Source organism: Merops nubicus, unplaced genomic scaffold (assembly GCF_000691845.1).
Source record: "Merops nubicus isolate BGI_N331 unplaced genomic scaffold, ASM69184v1 scaffold28866, whole genome shotgun sequence".
In the NCBI taxonomy this organism is placed as follows: domain Eukaryota; kingdom Metazoa; phylum Chordata; class Aves; order Coraciiformes; family Meropidae; genus Merops; species Merops nubicus.
Window position 1 is genome coordinate 5,300 of NW_008616037.1, and position 20,662 is coordinate 25,961.

Sequence of the window (20,662 nt, forward strand, 5' to 3'; positions counted from 1 at the left end):
AGAGCTCTGGCTTTGTATCATCCCTTGCCATCAGTGCCACCTCAGGAAGACCCTCCTGCCAGAAGCAGTCATTTTATCACAGCTTGTTGGTTATGTTAAACCTAGGCAGGGCTTTAGACAGCTGAAGGAAAAGAGATTGCACAAGTGGTCTAAATAAAAACTACCACCACTGACAATAAATGATGGGAAAACCACATTTAAATACTTTTTAAAAATAACTTTGAATTAATAACTATTTTCATACTTGCAACATACTTACGTCTTTAGTAATTCCCTCCCTACCTTAATTTGCAAGAAATTACACATTACTTCATCTTGTTCAGGTGTCTAGTCAACGCTATTTACATTTTAGCATTTTAATTTTCTTTTATACAACCCAAAGCTTTGATTCTAGCATATAGTTCCATTCAATATTCCATTTTGACTACTTTTGTTTGGTTTTTTTCTTACCTGGTAGTTTCTGTCACTTTCATATTCTATCAATCCCCTTAGCCACGAGATGCTTTGTTCTCCTGTCCTCCTCCACAAAGGAATCTCTTCATCGTCATCTTCCTTTCTAAGATAAACACTTAATAACCCAGTCCCAGCTCCATACATATGATAGAAAAATGTCAAGCACTGTTTTCCAGAGGTCCCTCTTAGTGATCTTGAAACTAGGTATGCTCTCTGTCCGTAGACCATGTCCGATGCTTCTATATACATGTAGTATCCTTAAAAAGATATACAAACAAATATTAGTAAAGTAGAATACATTATCTCGGCATGTTCATAACACTCAACATGTTCCTTATATAAAAAGCTACAACTGCAACTGTTTTGATACTTTTGTGCTGTAGACTGTTATATTTGAGAACTGTCATACTCATGATATTGTAATACTGAGCAGTATAATAATCGTAATACCTGTGAATGCTAACACAAGAACACTAAAAACTTGTTTATAGCTGATGAATTACATAGCAACAGAAAGGAATACAAAGTAAGAAAAAAATTATATCTGTTCTTAAACCAGGAATGCACTCTGATTGTGGTTGATTAATTGGAATTCAGAGACAGATGCGTGTACATTGGAGGGTACAGTTCAGGCAATGGCTGGAGCTGTTGCTACTAACAAAGTAAATTAATTTAACTACCTCTTTAAAACCACATATGACATCAATAATAATTTTCTTTCTGTGATCAAGATGTGAAGACTCAAGTGAGGAAATCTAGACTCTGTAGAATCCAGGAATGAATGAAAGATTGTCCTGAGCTCTCATCTGTGGAAATACGAGTCATTAATTGGTGGCAGGCAAATTAATTCCTCCCTCACAATTCATCATTCTGTTATTTCCAACTGGAGAGAACTGAGGTGTGTCAAAGATTGAGGAGCATCCCCATGTCCCATCTGCTGCATATGGCAGCTCTTCTCTGTCTTAAGATGTACAGTCTGCCAGCAGGAAGCAAACTTGGATTTTGCAACAGCAGAATTTGCATGCAGCCTCGCTGCTCCCTTTTGTGGTTTTGGAGGAAACAAGCTGCCTTTCTGCCACCGCAAGTCCTGGTGGATGTTCACAGTGTCTCTCACTGAAACAGTAGTTTCATGGTGAGCAGCATTAGGGAGAAAGGGTGAAAATGAAGATTATGTACACCTATAAGCCTGTAAAGAAAAGCTCATTTCAAAAAGTGTGTTGGAGAATTCCTAAGGCTATTTACACCAAACGTAGTGCAAGACATTGCATGGATTTTGATGTTCACTGTGCTTAGAAGTTCCTTGAGTTAAAAATCAAAATCTCTAGCTCATGCTACAGTGTAATAAAATAATTTTCCTTCAGTTCTAAGGCCTGAATCATATCATAAACTTGTTTGAAATGTCAGTCTAATGTCATCTAATTTTTAAATGGAAAAGGGACAGAAATTTCAATATTCCCTTTTGAAAGCTATTACACAGTACAAAGCTATCATGGGAAAACAGTTTTGATTTGTAGATGTCCTCCATTTTCCACTGTATTTTTCAGTCTCATCAGGATATGGTCTTATTTGTAAATGATGTTTCTCAGATTTATTTCATAATGTGTAAAAGTAGTTATAAGCTTCAAAACTTACTTATCTCTGAAAGCTATCGATATTTTTACCCTGAATTAGTACTGCTTAGAATTCACAAAGGAAGAGCACAATTTTTGGTGATCTGAAATTTCAAGCCAAAAAGAAACATTCCCACATCAGCATTCTCAATTATATGTAGGATTGTGGCCATACAGTCCCACTCAACATGAGTTCACATCTCTGTGGTCAACTTCCATACCTTACTCAGGATGCAGCTATGACAGAAATTTTACCAGGAGAAGACAGGAATGGGAAACTTTGCTGGATGTGCACAAAGCCATATATTTAGAGACAAAGATCAGAAACAAAACAGCTATTATTTTGTTAACTAGACACATTTGTTATTTTGTTAACTTGAACAAACCAATTCTCCAGAGTAATTGAAATAAGCTTGCATTGAGCTAAAAACTTCATATACACAGCTGAAATAACTATGCTTGATAATGCTTAACATGGTTTACACACAGTCACAGTTTACAGAGTAGTAATAGCTTTTGGTGAGCCTTTTGAGAAGGCCAACTGCTTTTGTAAGCCAGCTAAGATTTTTACCAGACTATATAGATGGCTACTGTGAATAAGCCAGCATGCCTGAAACTGACTTTGTAACTTGCTGAATGAATGCTAAGCACTGTGAAAGAGGGCAAATCCAAAGGCCCCAAAAGCCTTTTTAAACCTATGTAAGCCTTTAAAGTTCACAATCCTCAGGGCAGTTTGATCCATTATACTGAAGTCAGTGGAGTTGTTATTGAGGTCCTCTCCTTCATGAACACAAAGCACCCAATGCAGTAATGCAGTTCATAATTTCCAAAAGTCACCAGGTACTGACCCTGGTGTGGGGACAATTCTGATGCAGTTTTGCACTCACTCACTCAAGCTAATGGGGGCTCCACTTGCCTAAATACTTTGGATCACACAAGTGAGGTTGTAGAGCAGATTTTCAAGACAAAGGGTCTGTGGAACTTCCATATTTCCTTCTAAATTTGAAAAGGGAAGTGTTGATGCAGAATAGCACCCAACCATTTTTTTACCTTTTAGTTTCAGGAAATCATGGAATCATAAAATGGTTTGGGTTGGAAGGCCCCTTAAAGATCACGTAGTCCCATCCCCCCCTGCCGTAGGCAGGGACACCTCTGACTAGATCAGGTTGCTCAAAGCCCCATCCAACCTGAACACTTCCAGGGAGGTTGCATCCACAACTTCTCTGCGCAAACTGTTCTGATGACTCCACACCATCACTGCCAAGTATTTCTTCCTTATATCTAGCCTAAATATACCCTCTTTCAGTTTGAAACTATTACCCTCATGCTATCACTATACTCCTTCATAAAGAGTTCCCTCACATCTTTCTCTTAGGGACCCTTTAAGTACTGGAAAGCTGTTATAAGGTCTCCATGGAACCTTCTCCAGGCTGAACAACCCCATCTCTCTCAGCCTGTCCTCACAGGGGAGGTGCCCCAGCCCTGTGATCATCTTCATGACACTCCTCTTGATCAAGTTCATGTCTTTCCTACACTGGGGCTCCAAAGCTGAACACAATACCCCAAGTGGGAGTATATGAGGTAGGGGATCTGGAAGAAAGCTTTTTTTGCGGGGTCTGGAGAGTTGTCATGTCCTTTTTTCTCCCAGATAAAAAGGGCTAATTTAAGACGTGAAGACTGAATTACGCACTAGCTCTGCATATAATTCAGATCAAACATCACATTCTCAAAGCCATCCATAGGTCCCTAAGAAACATATTTACTTTATTTGATTACTAACTGTTCTGAACAGAACAGTAAAAACTTTATGTTCTAAGTCATCACTTCAAAGTATTTTTATCTATCAATTTTGGTTCTTAAAGTTCAATGTGGAGTGTAACTCACCTACCCCAGTAGTGTGGTCTCCTCTCGGTCCAGTGTAAGAAGTGGGAGTTGGACCCCTCCTCCTGTGCCAAATCCCTCGTCCTCTCTTCTTTTGGGTAAACATGCATTCATCTTTTTCAAAAGTACACTCTCCAGGACTGGGCAACAACACATCTATAAGGAGAAGACATTGTTTAAAACTGCAAATGTATTAGACAAGGTATATGGTGAGATTACACAAGCAATGTTTTGCATTCACTCCCCTGCTGAAATCACTTATATTTACGTAGCAATACTTAGAGGAGTCATGAGCTTATAAAAGCTTTGAAGTTTCAAAGCTTCAAACTGACATATGAAATTTAATATCACTTTCTTCACAGTTTTGAGGAAATCTGTGCCCTAGTCTGGCTCACTAACGTACTAATATTCTTTAAACCATCTCATACAGTTTATTAACTCATCATAGTTCTTATTTGTCAATGGGCTCTACCAGTGCAGTTTTCTTATTCACTACTGTAGCACCCCAAGCAGTTTAATGAGCTCCAGCATGTATAACATGCATATTAAATGAGCCTTGTCAAAGACTGGAATTTCTGTGATCTGAAATCAAATGCCAGATTTAGGTCTCAAGTTCGCTTGGCACCAGGTTCTCATACCACATACAATAGGCCACAGAGCTGCAATTACTAGAGTAGTTTCATTATTTCAATTCTATTAGATGATGCAGTGGAGAGGAAGCTGACAATTGAGGTGCATGCCAGGAAGCTTCTCTCAGCGCTTCTGCTATAATCTGAATTTGTACCTTAGGAGTAGACTCTCTGAGCCTCACCTTTTGGAAAGGAGGAAGTCTTGGTACCTCACATACTGGGCATCTGGGGCATTTTTCAGGGTTTTTTTTTGCTGCTGTCAGTGGCAGGTCCCTAGACAACTATACACTCAAGTTTCAGTTCTGCCCCTTCAGTTCCTTTTAAAATTACTTATGAACTACAGAAAGGCAAAGCAGGTAACTACTGAAAATTAGAAATATAGCATCTTGTTTTATACTGTGACTTCACTCTATTCTGTAATGGTTAGCTGCCTGAATGCATAAGATCCAATCAAAAGAGGTCATTAAGAAGTTCTTATTACATGGGAATATAAACAGAATCATAGACCGGCCTCATCACAATTTCATAGGCATAGCTTTATTCTGAGAAATGAAATTATAGATTGTGCCTGTCTCATGAGAATGGTTTCTAAATGAAGATACAATCATTGTACTGTCAACCCCCAAAAAGCCCCAGAACAGAGAGTCTGGGTGAATTCAGAGGGGTTAGCCTGTGCACATCATAGGGAAAGTCTTGCTCAAAAAGATACAGTTCCTCCCAGTATAGGAGGGAGAGTTAGACACATCTGTGTTCATTAGAGAACTGCAGCTCAGATAATGGACTGGGTCTTGGCCTTGCACAACTATACTTCCGGACTAAAAAGAACAATGCTGTGTTTTGAGAATACTGCTTTTGGGTCCACTACTGGTTTCCTAAAAGCCATCTGAAAACTACTTTCCCCTCAGCTGGACTGTTGGGGTTTTTTTTGGTTTTTTTTTTTTTTTCAGATTTCAATGCCCCAGAAGGAATACTCACCTATATACTACTGTACCAGAGTCAGTGAAGTTAATTAGGAGTTAGCTGGTACCCTTGTGAACAAAAACTGGCCCTCGCTGTATGAATGCTACTGCAAAAATGTGATTTATCCAATACTTACTGGAAAAAGAAAATAAAAGAAACCATAGTGGGATGAAGGCAGCTGTAGGGTAAGCTTGGAAAATGAAGGTACACAATGAACTCTTTCTAAAAATTGTGTCAGCTATTGGACAACAAATATACATGGTCTTACCAGCAGCCTGGCAGCTTCCCAGGCTCAGTGAAATATCATCCAGTGCCACAAGTCCACAATCCCAGAAGCTTTTACACCAGCTGACAAAGACAACCTGCAATACATGAAGGAAGTTTCAGGTATGTAACAAAAGCTGGCACTGTCGGGAGTCTGAAATTTTAGATTTTTCCAAATGCACTAATAATTTTGACATCTACAGAACAGAAAAGATGAATACACTTTGTTCTGGCACATACTAATACTGCCAGTGGCTGAAATTTCATATCCAGTCGGGTGTAGATGTATGTTTTCATTCAGCAGAAAGTGTTCTCTCACTTTCATAGGCAAATGATGTATTTCTGTACATAGTTTCCATTTTCTTAGGAGACTATGTATTTTTTAGTGTATGAGAAAACATAACTCACGGAGGCTTTTGTGGGTCTTTCTCCACCCAATGCCAGCATGAACAGCTAAAATGTCCTCAGCTATCTTATCCATACAACCAGGTTTTATCCATGCAACAATAAATTTTAAAGAGTGCTGTAGAGCATCACAGCCAAGAGAAATGGCTGTGGCAAAAAAAAGAACCCAAAGAACAATAGACATGAGATGAAACTACTGCATAAACTAGGATTATTCAGAAATGACACAAGGCCATGATATCATAGAGCATGATAGCATAGGCTGGAAATGCTAAGTATCATTCACAGTGTTCATCTGAGTTTCTGAATGTTAAAAACAGAGTCCAAGATATTTTATCTGACTACACATTAATTCTGCCACGGAAAATACAAGTCATTCAGGAGATGAAAAATAAAACGTAAAGAAACTGTAAGATTCCCAGCTGCCCTTCTCCCAAAATGGATGCAGATCTGCTTGAATTACAGAAGACACAATAAGATTTATTTTATTAAAATACTGCAGGCAGTTTTCTTTGCCTAACTACTGCAAACCATCTGTCTGATGATTGGGGTTATGGCCATAATTTAGGAGGAGCTTTTCAAAACAATTCCTTTGTGATGAGGTCTGAGCTAGGGACTGGAGTCAGACGAGTGTCACTTAGCTTAATATTCTGGAACAACCGTAAACACCTCAGTTACATATTTGAGGTTAAAAGCTGACTGATAGTTTTATGCAACTACAAAAAGCTTTTTAAAAATAGTTCATTATTTAATACATCCTCTTTTAACATGCTTAGTAAGACCTTCAATTGTACCACATTTTGCTAGATTGCTTTGTTGTGTTGTGTTTATTTGCCCATCTGCTTATAAAAAAGCCTGGGACGTAACTACACTTTAACCCTTGAAACATGTATGGGTTATGCTGCCCAAGATGGAGCAATCTTCAAGACCATGCTCCATCCCTGGTAATAGGGATTATCTGTCTTGTAAACTGTTATAGGTGTGGACTTGAAGAGTGCCCCTGCACGGCATTCACACCTGCTTAGTGTATAGCGACCTAAAATTGATTTATTTTTTTTTCCCCCCCTGTAGAGCTGCTCTCTTATCCTTAAGGTTTAACAGGACAAAAATTCTTTCCTACTTACTAAGTTCATTTTCAAGAAACAGGCACAATCTATTGGAAAACAGTAGCATATCTTGGAATAAAGAATATAGTAAATACTGATGTTGGATGGACGTCATTCACCAGATTTTAATAAATGCATTCTGGTGAACGCTTATAACAAACTAAAGACATATTATAGTTCTAAACCCAAGAATCTTCAGAAAACCACACATGAAAGGGTGAGGTCAGTCCTCATTTGTGAAACATTTCCACACTCTGGAATCGTGTTGTAAGCGATGTTTTCCTGTTGACATCACTGGGAGCAGGATCAAGTTCTTTATTCTTCAATTGCAATAATTTGTTCCATACAAGGTATGTAATTACCCACTGGATCCCATGGAAAGCCCTCCATCTCAAAAGCATTACGACAATAACCGTTGTCTCTCAAAGCCCACTGAACAAATAGCCTTTCTACAAAGGATTGATCTGTTTCAGTGACACTTGTAAACTTGTTCAGCTTTGTCAGCTGTAGCTTTAGGGTTACTAATCCTCCATTTTCTTTTTGCAGTGCTGAGTGACACACTGCGATAAGCAGACTTTATAATTGCACAGGGGTGGTGGGGTCTTGGGAATGTGGAGTTTCCAGTATTAGCTGTAGCAAATTGTCCCCTGGGCTTGTTTGGTTGTTACAGTCTTGATTTAATTTTAAGTAACAGGGTAGAAGACATTTTTATTCACAGGTCAAATCTATTCAGTCTTCTTTTGTCCTAAATGTTCTTTTTTTTTTTTTTTTTTTTTTTTTTTGTCATAAAGGGACAGGTTTTACTATTTGAACTTTACCTACCAAAATTGTATCAATTCATATTTACTCAACTACTCATCTTCACCCTGCGTCAGATCTCTGTATCCTTTCTACAGTCTCAGTAGGGCTAATCTCATGATGCTTTACATTTTTCTTGTTTTGAATGAAAATATTTCCTAGGCCAGCTCTTTCAAAAGGTTTTTATGAAGGTGTCTAATGCCTTGGAGAAGAGATTAGGGGGATCTTCGTGCTCAGCTCACACTTTCTTCATAAAACATGACAGATGAACAACATAATAGTTGTTTCAAACTAGGTAACAAATCTTCCTGGATTTGCATGCTATCTTGGAGGCTAAATTAAAAACATTATCAAATTCAGGCAGTTGTTGCCTTTGTTACTGAAAAATAAAACATATTTCCCTCTCATGTCTCTTTTTGTTCCAATAACAGGACACATCCAGGGCATTAGTTTCTGTCCAAATCACTGCCCCGATTTATGGAAGCTGTTTTGTTTCCCAGTGCTTAATCAATATTCCTGGCCAGTAGCCTCCAAGTATCGATAATCAGTTCTTGGCATTTATCCTGGATTATATCAGTTAGGAGGTACACCACATGAAAACAGCTGGTAGAGCAAGCAGGGCTTCACTTCTCCCATAACATGTTGTTTGGGCTGTGCTGCAGACACTGAGTGAGGTAGGAGAGACCTCATCCTTAGCACGCTGCATCTCTACAACAGATGTGAGTTAAAGCGTACGCATATGACGTTTACCTGCTTTTGGAGAAGAAGAATGAGTAGGATGTGCAGAAGGGTACCTCCTTTAAGAACCGTAAGGACTAACGGGGAAGCTTGCAAAAGGAGGTTTGGAGGAAACTGGACTGAAAACAGGAGAGAAGGGAAAAAGATTCCCCCAGATCCCTGTGGGTTCTGTGTATTTTCTTTCCTACTCAGTTATTCCAGAAAATATAGCTCTTGCTCAATTAGAGAAACAGACCACCCAAACAAAACAAAAATGTGACAGCAGCCAGAGCTGGTGATTTAAAAGCAAGCTATGCCTCTGCAGCAAATTAATTTACCTGATTCCCTCCTAGTGAATATTCCTAGGTTTAAACTACATACTGTGTATGGGTATAGACACAAAACTCAAGTCTGCCATTTATTTAGGTTCAATTTCTCAAAGAAGGGCAGTTCTAGTGGAGTGTGGGGTGGGTTTTTGTGAGAAGCAGCTGTTGTGGTTTCCATACAATGACACAAAGCTCAGTATTATGAAATGAAAAAATAATCTGAGCACCAGGAACAGAAGCATACTATGGCACGAAGAAGCAGTCAGGATGTTTTCAGAGAACAGGGAGCCTGACTTTTCACTCAGCCTTCCCAGTAGGCAGCGGCGTAGGCGTGTCAAGCTGGGGGCCCGTCCCTGGCCCAGGTGTCCCAGCGGCCAGGCCCGCTGCTCTGCCCACAGCCAGCTCAACCGCTTCTTCGGTGGTGCCCCTTCTATACCTCCTCCATGCTGCACTGTGGTCCTTGTCACTGGCTGAGGTGGCAAGCCCAGACATGGGCCAAGCGGCCCAAGCCCTGAGGCGCCAGCTGATCACCGTGAGGTGCAGTTTAATGGCTAAAGCCGGGTGGCTGCACCTGCCACAGCATGGAATGGGAGAACCATTCTGACTGTCCCAGGGCTGTTTGATACAAACATTACCAGTGTAGCCCAAATTATTTTCAACTAGTTTAATTAAACTGTTTTTTAAATGTCCTGTTTTTATTTGGCTTAAACAGTCAGAAACTCATTTATCAATTACGCAAGTAAACTATTAAACCAAAATTAGGATGGCTGCAAGCTTCTGTCATTGAAAATACCTTGATTTAAAATGGGACCCACCAGGCAAATTCAATTTCTTGCCATGTAAATACAATGACCTTCTGTGGGAAAAATACTGGATTACGAAATCTACATAAATAATTGGATAACATTGGTAATAACCTTGTGATATTTGAACAAATATTTTTGAACATCTTTCCTGTCCAAGAGTAAATGGGGTGCAGAAACAAACAATGGAAGAGACATATAAAGCTAATGGAACAGGGCCACAGGCTGTTAACGCTACATCTCCATTTACTGGATTTCACTGTCTAGTAGAGAATACTGCCTGCACAGAAACATATACAGGACACTGATACCATCAGCTCATTCCAACCTCCTCAGGTGGCATACCTTATCAGGAGAGGGCTGATCAAGGGCTGTGTCAGAACAGTACCAAAAAGCTCCTCTATTTGTCACAAGTGAGGTTTTTTTAGAGGAGAAGGAGGATATGAGGACCAGGATGTCTGCCCACCTCCACCTGATACATGACTGGAGAGCTGTGTCCTCTACACTAGTGAGTCGGTCACAGGGATATAGGACTTCATCACATATCCAGGATTGCTTTAGTCATTTACCTATGACTTAGGTGAACAAGTAGGAGACACAAATTTCTCAGCAGCAAAGAGAAATGCTAGAATAGTTTAATACTGAGCATCATCACAGTGATAATGTGAGAAAAAAAGTTCCAAAGACTCTCCTGTCAAGCCCCAGGAAGGAGGAGAGGTAATACTGGAAGTTTATGGAAAACAGTGCAAGAAACTTATCAACCACAAAGCTACCTGTGCCCTTATATTATGTTCAGCACCCAGAGAGAAGAAGAACTTGTTGAACTCGAGGTCACACCTGTACCACTGTGTTTATGGTCACTGTGAGGTCTATTTTCCATTAATTTGCCTAATCCTTTTTTAAATGCATGTATACTATTGGCTAACACAGCATCCTGCGGCAAAGGATTTCAGTGTTTAGTCACTCCAGAAAAAGTCCTCCCTTTTGTTTGTGTTAAAACATGTAAATACTGAAGTGCAACACTCAGTCGCTTGACTTTGTTTTCTTACAACTACAACTAAAATAAATTACAGATGATGGATGGAAAAAAAACAGATGAATTCAAGGAAAGGGAGTAAGGAGGAAAAAAAAAGGCATCGAGAGGAAGAAAACTGGACTGAAAGAATGAAACCCCAAAAAATGCTGCCACAACTACTCTGATGAAAGTAGGGTGAACTGTTATGATGCCAGCCACCTTTCTGAGGATTTGTTTTTGAACTCTGTGGGAGCACCACAGTGCTAGATAACATTGCAAAAATGTGCATGAATGTATGAACAATATGAGATGTTTGCTTCTGAAAACCTGAGATTCAGAATGGTGAGCTGTATCTAGCAGAAATTAACAGAGGTGATGTAAGTAGACCCAGCTGCACTCAAACCTTCATTTTATTCTAGGCATTTCGACTTTGTTGTGAAGTTGCAGAAAATAAATATTTTTCCATGGTCACATGTACACACAAACACATATACAGTATTAAAATGCAGATTCTTGCTCCATGGTCCATGTGAGCATCTCCAGGTTATATATGCTGTATATTAACTTTTCCTTCAGTGAGCTCTGACATTTTCCTGCTGGGTATTGGCCTGGAATATCAGTTTCAGTACATTCAATGAGATTTTAAAAATCTACATATTTCAGACTCAGATTTTTTTGCTGCCATATAGGAGACATACAACAAAGCATGAAGAAGGTTTTAATTTTATTTTAGTAAGCGATAAGATTTTTTTTTTCCTCATTTCTTCCTTATTGCAGTTATTCCCTGGGAATTACAGAGTATAAAGACAATAGTGTATGTCTCTAGGATTATAGGTACTTTAACTAAAAGAGAGAGTGCCTCAAGTACAAATTGAGAAATCAGGGTCTAAAACTTCCTGCCTTGCTGCTAGCATTACATTGTATTTACAGTTTGTACACATAGATACATATATATATGTATAAACATTTGTGACTTTGTTAGCAGGATCATACCCACCTAACCTTTTAAACGCAGTAGTTACAAAGTGTCCTATTAAAGCCTGTTGGCCAGCTTCACGTTTCCTGCTCACAGAACTGAAGCTAAGTCTGTGCCAGACTGCAGTTAGCTAATTCAGAAAGAACTCAAAAAAAAAACATTACACAAACCAAGAGATAAAAATTGGAACCTTTTTATTGTCCTGATGCAAATAAATACACTGGCAAAATTTAAAAAAAATATTGGGCATATTTTATATTGTTTTCAAAGCCTTGAGAGGAGTATTCACAGTAGAAGAATCTTGAGGGATGCAGGTAATCAGGTATTTTAGAATAATTGTTTTCTGGCTGCAAAATCGTTAGGACCCTCAGGACTGCCTGGCCATAGCAGCTTAATAACTTCCGCTGAGCTGACTGGCCATTAAGGAACTGCCAGGAGACTGTTTACTGTTTCCACAGGCACTGGCCCAATTTACAAGTTACACCCAGTAACCAAGAACTTGATGAGCCAAACTACTGTGCATGCCTACAACTTCTTATCATACAAGCATAGACATGATGCATCTCAGAAAAAAATACGACTGGCAAATCAGCTACCACATCTTCATTAGATGAAAGGTGGTAGCCCTATCTGATTTTGAGACCACCCCACTCCATTTTTCACTTGCTTATAACGTTGCCAAGAATCAACATTTTTCAGCTCAGACTTTTCATGCTAGGTCCTTGCTTCAGGCTTGTTTTTGAAGATTTAAGCCAAAACAGTTCCATCATTTCCGAGAACAAGGCTAGGAAAAAAAGGTTTTATTTTGCCCCTATTTAAAAAATTCTTTGAAAAGCTTGGGCACTCCTAGGCTTTGAAGTACAAGCACGAAATATATCAGGATTTGGCCTTTGTGGCAGAACCGTGCTTTCTGTCAAGTCAGGGACTGTTGGCAAGGTTGACAAAGAGATGGTTGGAACTAAGGCCTAAAAGGGGGAAATGAGACATTAAGCTTAAATAGACGGAGTCTTGTTAAAGGAAGAGATAACATAAGTATTGCTAAAATGGTCCCCTTTACATAGCTAATTACAGTGTGAATGTCCCACCCCTCGACAAACCTAAGGTACAGTCAAAAGGAAAGAGGTGAAACCGGGGGCAGAAGCAAGGCGGCATCACCTAAAATGATATTAGGTATGCCAGTGTCCTAAAAGAGAGGAGGAGCCTTGAGATAAGGCAATGCTAAATTCCTGTCTTTGTATGTAAAGTTAAGACCAACAAAATGACTAACCAATCATATGATGTACTGTAATTTCTTCTTTCTTATTATTTCATATATAAGACCCATCTTATGTCTCAAAGGCATGCTAGCTTTTGAAATTATCACCTGGTGTGCTATTTCTGTGCAGAACTGGAATAAACACCAGGTAAAGAACCCCATTTTGGGACAACAGGACATGCAGGGCAAACACACTGGGACATGGACAGAACTGAAGGGAAAAAAAATGGACTCTTCAGAGGTGAGCAGCCAGCAGTAAGATGGGGAATGGGGGAGGGTTACTGCCTACAGGGACAGGGCAGAGCAGAAGAGACAAAGATGCACCAGGGAGGAGGTGAGAGACACAATGTCAGGTTGGAAGAGACAGAAAAAGCAAGGTCAAGCTTCAGTGAACTTGTTTCTCTTTGCTGTCTCTCCCTCCAGAGCCTGAAGTGTCATCCCTGACTTGCTGGTTCCCACCACTCCTTCCTGTCAGGCAAAATGTTCTCCGATGCACTTCCACCACTGGCCTATGGAAGACAGCTGCTGTAATGAGTTTTGTTGTCAGCTACTCCCCTAGGTCCTAGACAGATGTACCTTTACATGTAAGTAACCTAAGGGTTTATACAGTGTCACACAGTGCTCCTTCATTTCCTTCTGCTGGCTTGGAAAAGAAGAAACAAAGGACTTTTCACAGTATTCAGGTTGAAGAGTTGGGCATGAGATTGCAAGGAGAAGACGAAATCAGGTTCACTTTATAAACTGATAGTGTTTATACATACACAGACACTATGGAAACCATAAAACTGTTATACAAAGTTCAGCACAATATAGCTTGTGCATGATGTATTATGTACCAATGGCATCTACTACATAATCAAAACTGTAATTTAATCCCTATTCTAAACCTAATTTAATCTTCCAATCCAGGAAAAAAGACAGTGTGAGATAACAGGTTGAAATCAAGGCTAATGCAGAACTTCACATACATCCCAAATGCATGGTTATTTGGCTAAGGGATGTCTGAATTATATGCTGAATACATGCTGAGTTCTCTAAAGCCAAATAAATCTCACTTCTTGTGGTATTTGAGGAATGCCTCAACCAGAAACATTTTGCAGCTTGTTTCCATGGGAAAGAAGGCTTTCCCATCACCAGACCTGAAGGACACACTGAGGGTTTTAGAGAATTGCTGGAGGCCAACAAATCCTCCTGCTGCAGAGCATGGGGTTTCTCCCCTCCTGCAGACCTTTGGGCTGAAAAGCAGTGAGGTTATTCCCTTCACTTCTTCATCCTCCTCTGTGCTGCTGTCCCCATCTGTTACTGCTTACAGGCAGGCTGGCAGCTACAGACAAGAAAGCTGTAGTTCACAGAAAGCTTTCCACCCCAGGCAAGCTTCTTCACAAGTGTTCTAAATGTGCTAATTTCTAGGAAAACATAAAAACAGTTCCCCATAAATTCATATTGGAAAGGATTTTCCATGTAAATGTCAGACACTAGAAAACCTGTCACCTCCAAGGCTATAAACCATTTCTAAGTCATACCCAGCTGTCATCACTTCTCATACAGTGTATTATCCTACACAAGCTACTGAACCTCTTTAGAAGTAACAAAGAAATACATAAATAGGAGATGGCAAAATTGTGCTATAAGCTTGCCTTTTTAACCAATATCTTTTCAGGATTAAAACAAAAAAAATTTAAAAAAAAGTGCTTGAGATGTTTGTCCATAATTTCAAAATACTTGAGTTATGAGACCAGCTTTCATTCATAGTTCATAGTTCTATCACTATGAAAAAAAGGCAAGCTGGATGGATCAGGTATTGATCCATCTGGTCTGCCCTTAGATGGTTCATAGACAGATGGCTTTACTGAGAAACCAAGACACAACTGACTCTGTTAGAGCACTCCACAAATACCGTGATGTAGTCACAGCACACCAGCTGAGGACACCAAGGCAACGCTGCCCTGTGCCTGGTATGAAGCCCCTTTAACAGGGGTCCCACGGCAGCCAGGCTGCGAAGAAATTATCCACTCCCCACTGTAGTGGCTGGGCAAGTCTAATTTCACTTTGCAGGTGTAGCTCACTTCGAATTAATCCCTGGATAAAACTGAACCCGGGGAGAAGTCAAGGAATATCTCCATCCAGAATCTGGCAGAGTTGAAGAGTTGGCTCTTACCTTGCAAGGCATCGGCTTTTTGAAGGAAATTTCAGCTTGAGTCCAAACTCCCTTTGGAGAGTCCAAGACAGACCAGATTTTCTCTTGAACAACATGATTCTCCTCAAAGATATAAACAGCAAGAGTGCCACTCATTTTGAAAAACCCATATAAGGCATAATAAAAACGCAGACAAAACTGCAAGTTTCCAGGCAGGGTCGGGCCATACAGACGTCCAATGTACCCAGGCTGTGATGTGAACTTTGTGTTTGCTAACAAGTAATAACCTGCAAGACAGCGCAGTTATTGAGTACTTCAATACAATATTAGCACAGCTGATTCGCTATTAAAGCAGCTCCTGTTATTGCATCAGACGTTGGTTATAAAAACAGTTTCTACTGGCAGGAAACTATTTATCACACTCATTGTGTTTCAAAGGAAATGGGAATTTTTCTAAAGCATCCCAGATACTTCAAGCTAAACTGCCACATGGCTAAGTTACCAGAAATAAACTGATTTCAGATTTACACTGAGACTGCTGGCCTCACTGGAAGCCTGGCTGTTTCAAGAGTACCACCCCGAGACCAAAGAATGAAGGATGGGGTGCAATGCCTACACCCTGCACCAAGTATAAAGAGGCTTTACCACATATGTTTAAAAAACATGAATACTCTGCACAAATAGATGCATGAGTTTCAGAACTTATTGTTTCACAACTTACTGTTTCACTACACAACATTTCACAGTTTTCCTTTAAAAATGTGAACTATCCTAAGCCTGGAGGGGCTAAAAGCCCACCCCATTCTTCTATACTAAAAGCAATACATTAAGCTACTATTAAATGTGCTTGCATATTTTTGTGGAATCATCCCTTCAGTGACTACGTATCAGTATAGTGAAGATACTCTGATTTACAGCCCTGTGTGACTACTCAGCCGGTGACCTTTCCCCTTCACAGGTGGGGAGGCACAGCCAGAGTCCCAGCTAGGACAGAGCAGTGTACACTGATTTTTAATGGCAGGGAGCTCAGTGAGGCAATCTAACCAGCGTGCCGATGACATTATTGAGCAGAGTGAACAATGGCACAGTGGTGCAGGTTAGCCTTTAACCTGGAGATAAACCTCCCTGGAAGCGTTCAATGCCAGGCTGAATGTGGCTTTGAGCAACCCTGTCTCATGGAAGATGTCCTTGCCACTGGCAGGGACACTGGAACTAGATGATCTCTAAGGTCCCTTCCAACCCAAGGCATTTTATGATTCTATGAACCTTTATATCCAGTTTGACTCTTCTAGTGAAAATGAGCTTTGATTTACCGAACCCCGTAGTGTGATCTCCTGCCCTATACACGTTACGCTTCACTTTAACTCTGCTCCATCCTGGGCCATCTTTGTGATCCTGGTAAAAATTACACAGATCTTCCTCAAAATTGCAGCCTGCCGTGGCAGGATTGAAAGGAATTCCTGAAAGATAGATTCATATATTCTGTTAGGAAAAGCACGGTATAAGCACAAGGATGCCAAAGTATGCTCTGGTTCATTTTTCTTTGCACTATCGAAGATAAGCATGTGCAAAGATGTTACTTGTATATAGTGCAAAGTCACAGTGATACCAAACTATTGGTTTTCTATCGCAAGTGACTATTATTTTCATATATTTTTGCTGGAGCTGGGAGGAATCCTCTTTCACAGCCCCTATAAAATATACATAAGTAACAGATATTACGTGAAGATTCTTCCTTCAGGACATAATGCACAAAGACATTCAGACCATCTCTTTTCATCTTGCTCCTTCATTTGGAAGATATTTGGACAAAATGAGAGTGAGTGTGTGCATATGTATGCATGTGGGTCATATTTTCATCTCAGCTTCCAAGGGGATAACATTATAACAGCAACATTTAATACTCTTTTAAAGAGCACTTTAAAAAACCCTCTTTTGTAGCCATGTATAGTGTGTGTGCATAATGCATGCCGTAAGTATGTAACAACTTTTGGTTCATGCACTCTCTCATGGCTACTGTCATCTGGAGCTATGCCTCATTTGTTTTAGCGAAGAAAAGCTAAATGCAGCAAAGAAAGCTTCACCATTTACAGAGAAGCTCCTTAAAAGCTAAGCTAAGCCCTCCAGCCCTGCTGATGGCTCCCTCTTGATCTGCAGCATGGAATTCAGAGGTCAGGATTTGCTTCAGTATGAAAAAAATCCCCCTGGTGAATGGGAGTTCTTAAGTAAAACATTTCTACTTCTTTAAAAGCCTAATCAGTCACTTGGAGCAGGTACTGGGGGAAAGAGGGGCACAACCCCCAGTGCTATTCATCCCTGGAAACATTCAGGGTCAGGTTGGACAGGCCTCTTGAGCAACCTGATGTAGTTAAAAATGTCCCTTCTCATTGCAGGCAGGCTAGACTAGATGATCTTTAAAGGTGTTTTCCGACCCAAACCATTCTATGATTCTGTGAAAAATAAGGAAAAAACCAAATGCTGTTACGGCTGAATACAAGGAGAGTTACGGTCTCTTGCTTTTTAACATCTCTATTCAAAGCAATTGAAGATGTAAACAGGAGTTAAGTCTGAAGAATTATTCAGCTTTATTGTACTTTAACAAAATATAAAGCAAATTATTTGCATTCATTTCTCGAACAGAAAAACAAACAAACAAACAAACAAACAAAGAAAAAAACCAACCAAACAAACAAAAGCTTCAAAATCAGGGTTAGTAGGTAAAGCTATAGCTGAACCTATCAAATTCACCAGTCAGAGCAGATCTGAACTTTGGCCATGATAGCATGACTAAATGGGGATTGGGACAGAAAATACTATAACATTTATTTCATACCTCAACACATATAAGCTATCTGAAAATTAAAATGGAAAACACAGATGAGCACACAGCTCCAGTCCATGGCATACTCCTAATATACTGCTTGAGTAGTGCACGTAAAGTTAGCAGAGACTCCAAGAAGACAAAAAAGAGAAAAAAAAACCCTATTTTTCCTTGATCACTTCAAAACATTAGCCAAAAATTAAAACTTGTGACTGAAAGAATGGATGGGCTCAATGGGAAATCACTGGTCTACTTCTGACTGCTGCTTTTTGCTACCTAAAACCCACACAGCCAGTACACAACTACTTCAGAGGCTGCATTCACAAATGATGAAGCCCTTTGAAGGTTCCAAGTGCCTTTACAGCAGAGGTCACATAGGTTCAGCTGACTTGTGCTGCTACAAAAACCTAATAAAAACTTGGCAGACACTGTCTGAGGTAAGTAATACCTCCTGCAAGAGTGAAGACAGGAAGACAAGGCTCACGTTTTGGCTCAGAAGAGCACCTCAGGGCATGTGGCATTGAAGAAGCTATTCCCTACATCTGCAATAATGAAAAGCCATTTTTTTCCTCATACCACATCTGTGGAAATCCCCCCTCACTTCCTGCGACAGGCCTACAAGTGGTAATTTGTTCAAAATCTGGTGTGATGCAAATACAGCATTCAGTCCGTCACTCCAGTTGCAGATCCCTGAGGCAAGGTCTTTGGAGAGGAAGCCTTGAGGATTGATTTCTGCACTGAATGAACGGTGTTAGTGTTTGTTTATCTGCTGCTTTGCCATCATAAGGAAGAGGAGCCCGGTGTTGCTGGTAAGTTGAGAAGGCTGCATCCACACATCATTACCACATATTGCAAGTACTGATAGACAGTTGGGAGGAGCAAAGCAAAAGGGGTAAATAAGGAAAGTAAATAGCAATGAGAACTTGTACCTGTCTGATTGCTGCAGTAAACTGGAGAGAAAGATATGTCATCAAGAGCAACGTAACCTCCCTTGGCACTGTTGAAAGCAACTTCAAAGATTACCTGGAAATTATAATAATTTGTTATTAATCTACCATATACTCAACAATCATTTTGGTACACCTCTTCATATTACAGAATCCTGGTTGAATGTCCAAGACCGACTCTAGGGCATCTCACACAGCACTGAAGGTGTGGGGACAAATTAAATGACATCACAAGTTAGGGATACATATCAGAGCCTGATCCCGGCACCGGATATTTGCCCACTCAAGGTCAAGGAAAACCAAGCGGAACATAGCTCTTCTGCTTTATGAACCATCAGTTTTAAAGATGCAGTACGGCTCCTGTCATGATACCATGCAAAGCCAGCATTCAGGGTCATCAGTTATCAATCTGTATTGACCAGGAGTCCAAAGCTGCCTATGACTATATCTAGAATCTGTCTGGATCAAGAACTAAGAATAAACTGTGTATTACTCTGCTGTTACAATGTTATGTTCTACTGTTTTCTCTAAACATCCTCAGATACTGATACCCATTCCTTGGCATCAACTGGCAGGGAAGACTTCCTTTAAAAGTTTTAATTAAGACAAGAACCAGAAAAGCCACCACTGTGTTTTGTTTACCACAAAAATCAAACAATGTCTGTACTTAGCCATTTCCTAGCGACATAATTTCCTCAAATAAGTGGAGGACAGTGTGTAACTCTTGAGGAAACATCTTAAAATTTTTCTTAAGTATCAAATCTGAGTTACAGAAAAGCTTTGAGGAAAAAGCCCAAATTGCAAGGCAACCCCAGGGACAAAACAAGGATATAAGGACACATGCTTCCAGAGTGAGATCCTGTTCAGTCAAAGCAATGCCTGTGATGTCTCACCTAAGGATGGGAGCCAAACTTGGAAAGAAACCTGAGCAATCTCCTTTAACTGGCTGGAACAAAGAGGAAGACCCTCTTGAAGCAACTGAAGAAATTACACACAAGGTTTAATCTTATTTGCATAAAATAATCTCTAAAATAATGACTGTTTTGGATTACTGAAAAATTCCTGGAGCAGAATAAAAGCCCATCTAGCCCAGTGCCTTGTTTCCAACAGAAGTCACCTACAGAAGGAACTGAAGACAATGACAAGTTTTCTGTTCTTCTTCCCTTACACTGCCTTCCTGATATTTATTAAGCAATTCACCTTGTCGGATCTCAGTTCTTTTCCCACACCATTTGAAGTCTGGCAATTCAAATGGAAGACCTGGTCACTGACTTGACAGAATATAAAAGGGCTGTGTGACATCTGAGGAAAATTAGCTTTATCCCTAATAATTTCTGAAAATCTGCAGGCTTGCAGTGAATTAACAAATAAATTATGTGGAGTTAAAACAAGTAGAATGAAAGAATTTATTTGTAATCCTAGTATTAGAAGTACATATATTATAGGGAGAGAGCAGATGTGTGTGTATGTATATAAAAAATTATATTTGTGCATATATGATACACATATACCTTTTATTTCAATCTTCCAAGAAATTTATAAATGTATTACATGTAAGA

General features: G+C 39.8%; 1 protein-coding gene across 1 annotated transcript in view; it reads right to left on the reverse strand.

Annotated features, from left to right (window-relative positions):
- The window catches only part of MAMDC2 (MAM domain containing 2), a gene marked incomplete at its 5' end in the record, with an annotated part of 19,841 nt that extends 662 nt beyond the window's left edge, over positions 1 to 19,179 (reverse strand). Inside the window, 6 exons of the mRNA XM_008942736.1 lie at positions 451 to 710; positions 3,948 to 4,100; positions 5,802 to 5,895; positions 15,357 to 15,622; positions 16,649 to 16,795; positions 19,086 to 19,179. Coding sequence (XP_008940984.1) covers positions 451 to 710; positions 3,948 to 4,100; positions 5,802 to 5,895; positions 15,357 to 15,622; positions 16,649 to 16,795; positions 19,086 to 19,179 — 1,014 coding nt within the window. The remainder of the gene's footprint in view (positions 1 to 450; positions 711 to 3,947; positions 4,101 to 5,801; positions 5,896 to 15,356; positions 15,623 to 16,648; positions 16,796 to 19,085) is intronic.
- Positions 19,180 to 20,662: the final 1,483 nt, after the last annotated feature.